At 35.8% G+C, this 6,073-nt stretch overlaps 1 protein-coding gene across 2 annotated transcripts in view; it reads left to right on the forward strand.

The window, feature by feature from the left end:
• The window catches only part of LOC134794393 (D-beta-hydroxybutyrate dehydrogenase, mitochondrial), an 84,569-nt gene extending 80,602 nt beyond the window's left edge, over positions 1-3,967 (forward strand). For both annotated transcript variants that reach the window (XM_063766201.1, XM_063766202.1), the window contains exon 8: positions 1,749-3,967. In XM_063766201.1, the coding sequence (XP_063622271.1) occupies positions 1,749-1,907 (159 nt within the window). In that variant the 3' untranslated portion in view covers positions 1,908-3,967. The remainder of the gene's footprint in view (positions 1-1,748) is intronic.
• The last annotated feature ends 2,106 nt before the right edge of the window (positions 3,968-6,073 follow it).

Raw genomic sequence — 6,073 nt, forward strand, 5'->3', positions numbered from 1 at the left:
GACGCATTTATGCGTTAGAGGGAGCAAGTGATATTGCTATCTCATTCTACCGCATGGCTGCGTCCCTTGGAGTGGCCGGCGCTGGCCCATCGTGTAGAGGAGCCAATAGGCTTGCGTTGGGATATAGATCGAACACGCCCTTTGGGGAGCTTTAATGTCATGTAGAACAGGTTAATGATATATTATTATTATTCTCTTTATTTATTTTTCGTATTAAGTTAGGTGGTTTATAACATGAATATAAAAGTAAAATACAAAAGCACATAAAAAACAATAAAAATTACATATAAACACATTATAAAAAACCTAACCTAGGGTGCCGCCAGCAGCGGGGCAGGGCCCAAGCTATTATTATTATTGCTTTGTAATGTAATATCCCTTATATCCAACGAACTTTTCACACTCATACTTTTCAGTTTCGTCGCGCATATTATATGTAAACATCAATGATCCAATTACAAAGCTCAGAGGCAGTTCAGTCAAAAGCGATCTTGCCAAGTTTGTCTGTTTCACCCTCTTCAGGAATACTAGGAGAGTTTTATATTCCTGCAATATGGAACACGACGACTTGACTTGAATAAGACAATGCCACAGTATACAGTTATTTTTCATAAATTGAGAAATACGATTCGTTTTTGACGATACTCCGTTTTTTTAGTGAAAAAATATATATTTATATTAAAAGATATTCATACTTTCCTCCTTAATCAATCAACTTTTTTATATTCAGATTCAAGACAAATAATAAACTTACATAAAAAACGGTTATAGCTACACAACCTTTTATCCAACATCGAAACCTGATCGAAACAGATTGTAATACTCGTAGTCTCTACTAACTTATATGTGTGTGAAATTATTCCTATAGTCAGGGGTGAACAGGGTGAACTGTGTCTAGACATTGCTCGTTAAGGCGTGAAAGTCATGTACCTACTCGTATTTATTTTCAGACCATTATTATCGGGGTCGTATCAGGTGGAAATAATCTCGTCGTTTTGCGTGCTTTTTTACTTTGAAGTAGTTTTCTACTTCTTAACGGATTTAAACTTATTTAGCGTACACTCGCATGCGAGTATAACCCTTCCAAAGAAAAGCAATAAAGTAACATAAAGTTAGCTATGCCACCTAAAGAGTTAAGGAGTGTTCATTTGAACCGGTAGCAGGCGTTATTTGCCGTTACAGCTTATACCTAATCACGTCACTTTTTATATGTCTGAATGCGCACTTACCGAGCGCAGGTGAGCGTTTGTCTTGAAGATTTGGGTCCTAACTCAACTTTCCATGTATTTGTTAAACCGCTGCATGTTTTTAACACTGTGATAATATTATAAACTGTGAAACAACATCAAAGTTGGTGTAATCTTGTGACATCTTCATATTCAATGCGCTATATTTAAGGGAATAAATTTATATGGATTAGAGTTTTGTGGAGTAGGTATACTTTTCTTGGGTGTTTTCCGTTTTTAGTCGTATGTAATGATGATTATATGTGGTTTTACATAGGGTAGTTCTGGTTGGGAATATTGATTTAAAAATACAAAATTTTAAATGAAAGATTATGTATTAAACTAAAATGGGACTTCATTGCATATACCTTCATTTAATATTTTTCTGAAGTTTCGAGAGTGGCATTAGGTACGCGGGAAATCTTGCAAGAAGTTGTATCAACATTTTAGGCACACAAAGTCATGGTTAGTTACCTCTGCATTTCGCATGTTTGTTGGTTTAAAATTGCTTATTATTTCCAGGATGCTGACTTGACCGCGGTGACCCGCGCCCTGAGCGACGGCGTGACGCGCACCTTCCCGCTGACCCGCTACACGCCCGTGGCCCCGCGCGAGAAGCTCAAGTCCATCCTGGCCGAGCACCTCCCACGCTCCCTCTACGAAGGGCTCTACACCGACTAAGCCAGGATAACTGCTTTCGAACTGCTTCGCATTACTCTTTCCGGTATTCTTCTTACCATCCTATTAAATATTAATTACCTACATCTGAATACAAGATATACCTAGTAATGTTGTCATCGCAAGTTTTATTCCCGTAACGCTGTCGTCACCTTAAAGAATGTGTAAAATGTGACCATCTACAACGATATAAATAAGTAACGGCTAAGTATAAGCATTTTACACTACTATATTACAACATAGCATACTTCACTATTGTACCAAATGACAGCTCCATCAATAACGTTGGTTGACCTATCGCCACATTTTATTCAAGAGAAAGAGACATGCTCAAACCGTCTCTATTGTATTCTGATGTCTGTGTAGTGTACCACATTATTTTCGAACGAGCGAAATTATAAAATGTCCCTGAAATTTCCTTTGTGAACCAAATTTCTATCTCAAAATTACAACACCGCGCCGTTGTGTCTACACAAGATGCAAATAACCGAATTAGGAAATTAATATGAAATTTATCAGCCCTGATAATTAAGTTAGGTGAAGTTGCTCGTCCAAAATGAGGCCATACAACGCTCGGCTCGAGCTTGCATAAGCTAGAAAGTTGGATCAACTTCGTTGGTCATTTAACCAGCATCTACTATCCACTTAAACACGTTCGCGGAACTCCAACGCGAACTGAAACGAGTTTTCTATTCAACTTGAAATTTTCGTTTCAATACAGTAAGTAACTTTCACTTTTTCTTACTTGTAAAAGTTAAAATGTAAACTAGTGTATTTCCGGCTAAGTTGAAATATTTTCGATCGAATCGTTTAGCTAAATACTTATATTATTATACTTATACTTAAATACTTATACTTGTATAACACAGGCCCATAGTCTAATCTTTTTCAGAAAATCATAATTGGGGCATTTGCAATTTTTTTGTACCTTTGTCTAATTTTTTCTTAACATTCTCAGTTTCGTAACGAAAATTAACCATACAAAAATGCAAGTTTGTATAGCTAACATTCGTAAAAAACTGAGAAAATCAAGAAAACTTAAGCTCATCTTTTCTTAATTTTCAAAAAATACCCTCGTCAAATACATCAGATAACAAATGTCCGTCTGACTGTGGCTGACAGCTTCTAATTACGCAGGTCTGTAATATTTTTGTGATCAGAATAAGTACTTAGTCGTACATTCACATCGCCTAACGTTATTTTTTCTTGGCTAAACGTTAATTTCTATTAATAATACCTTAGATCCTAAAATCGATACATATCTGTATGTCAAATTATTTAGAAATATTACATATATACAAAAACAATGCTTGAAAGTTAATTTTAGTGCCTACTTATCTGAAAATATACATCAGATTTTACTATTAGTTATTCTTGGAAACTATATTATTACACTGTAGACTGTAGAGTCTACAAACACACAAGTAGTTACTTCCCACAGCCTAACATTGTTATTTTCCGTAAGTAATGGATACTTCCAGCTATGAATATCTATTACAGTGGCGAAGTAATTTCTGTTTAATAAGTTGGTCGGTATTTCACTGCGAAAGCTCGACGCTAAATGATTGCTTCCTTTACCAACTTGCAACTGAAGCCTAACTCACGCCTTGTGACTACGGTAGAGCATATTTTTTTCTTATTTCTGTATAGTACTCGTTTGTTGTGTTTTTTATACCAGGTTTCTGAATTCCGATGATTAATTGCGGACTGCAAGCTACGGCCGACGTTCGATTTTGCTTTTGTAATTAGCTCTCAATCAACCGTGTCAGCGGCATATGTTCCGTTGAATTTTGCACTTATAAAGCGTTGAATTTTAATTTTGCTTCACCTTTTCTCATGAAATATATTCAACGCAACAACGAAAGCTAATAACACTATCAAACCTAATATGACGGCGTCATAAAATAACTTTCTAGCACGTTTTTGACCACTTAGTCGCGTCGCAGATGCACAGAAGGCTAGTTTTCAAACTTATTTGTGCTAAAACCTAATGTATAAGGGTAAGTTACACCTTTTACCATATTTTACTATTATAGAGACCGGTAACACCAGTCTTGAAAGAAGTGAATTACCACCGTTTACTTGGCAAAATATATGACAAAAAAGTCATATCCCGACGTATACGTTGGTCGGGCCTAATTGTTAATATAATATGTATGAATATTACTTAACATATAGATAGTTAAGGGGCCCACAGATTACCAGTTTGCCGGACGATATCAGCATGTCAGTTGTTCGAAACTGTCACCTTTTGCGTTTAACTGACAGGCCGATATCGTCCGGCGGACTGGTAATCAGTGAGCCCCTTAACATTTTTGTACCCGCTGTAGGCGAGGCAGCGTCAATCAAGTAATATTGTAACCAAAAAACGATTATTATTACCTATGCTTATACCTTGAATAACAAGGCACCAACCAAGGCAAAGGCAAGACAAGGTACCAACGAAAATAACCAGATATTGAATTTATGTATATTGACTTGTTTGTGTTACACGCTGACCGCCGCGCCGCCTACAATTGCAGTGTAAGTCAGAAAACCTATTTCGTTATGTGTTCACTTTTATTGTGTCCATCCATGTCGTTGAATTTGTTGATTGATTATGTTGTTTTTAGAGTTTATGTTTTAAATTTTAGAATATCGGCTTAGAACACTTACACTGGTAGAACAGTGAAAACTGGTACCTACGCTTTGTATTAAAGTTCAATAGTCTAAGTCTAATAATGCAAATGGTCCGTTATAGTTATTCTTGAATATTATATAGATTTTGCATTTGTATCCCTAAAAAAAACGTTGCTTATGTATTGTTTGTTAATCTCTTTTTTTATACGAATATAATTTTATACCTACGAAACGCAATAGAAATTTCTGTTGTTTCCTATTAATTTCATAACTGGTATAGATATGTGTAATATATATTATATTTCAATGTATTTACCACATATTAGTAGAAGTACAATTATCTAACTTCCATACAGAATTAGCCGATTCACGAGGAAACTGCCACGAGAAGCAGTTCGGTCTGATCAAGGTAATGCAGAACGAATAATAAAAATAAGACCGAACTATTTCACGCCGGAATTTCCTCGCGAGGCATCTCGTTCAATGTGGTCCCCCTATTGTAATTTTCTCTTACAGGGGGTAAGTCAATTAGATTTTAGGTGTAGAGCCAATGTGTAGCAGCTGAAGCTGAGCAAGCGAGGTGTTTAATACATCTTTACCCGTTCTTATTATCATAACAATAAGTTTTATTCAGACCCTTTGAACACCTCGCCTTTCTACTTCCTGCCGCTGACTGTGCTTTTCTCTGTTTGTATTTATAAATTAAAATGACATTGTAACAAAGAGCGTGAAAGAATTTCGTCATCCAGCCAAATCCATTTGGATGACTGCAGGCATTTAACTTACGAGAGAGCAATTGACAAGAGTTGATAGTTTTGCTTGTGGATATATTTCGAATTATTGTGTTTGTATTTTTAATAAAATAAAAAAGATTATTAAAATGGTTTCTTTGTACTAAAATGTAGTAGGTCTCGATAACTTGCCTGATTGAATAACTGAGGATCAATGACCATGTTGTTTATAGTTTTTCAACTTTTTGGGACACCGTTAGTTACATATTTTTTAGTTTTCCATTAACTATGTGGTCGACAGATATCATCAGACTGGATAACCAGGGCTAATGGATTCTCAATCGAAGTACGCTTTTAACCGTTTTACACTCTGTGCTATCCAATCCAGTTTGATAAACCCGCTGAATATCATTTCCATGGCATTATCTTAGTTTTCTTCCATTAGATGAATTTTACTTGAATAACGCAACGTCAAAAATCTGTAAACGAGAATTAACGAGCACTAGCACGTGTACGTGTGCACGTGTGCACGTGTGCACGTGTGCACGTGTGTGTAGCGCTAGTGTGTCGAGCACTAGTACGTTTACCTTACGAATAGTTTACCAAATAAATTTATCGAAATGTGCAATGAAATGAAAAGCTACTCGTTTCCAAATCAATGAACTTTTCACATTGAAGTCTAAAAACGATAAAATAAATAACCTAAACATTTCAAAATATATACACGTAGTACGTGTTAACGTGTCACGTACGTATGAAAGTAGGTATTTTAAGTTAATTTTAATTAGTGTAACTATCGTATTCGCCAAATTCGCAAAA

The sequence above is a fragment of the Cydia splendana genome, chromosome 10 (genome assembly GCF_910591565.1).
Source record: "Cydia splendana chromosome 10, ilCydSple1.2, whole genome shotgun sequence".
Taxonomy (NCBI): Eukaryota; Metazoa; Arthropoda; class Insecta; order Lepidoptera; family Tortricidae; genus Cydia; species Cydia splendana.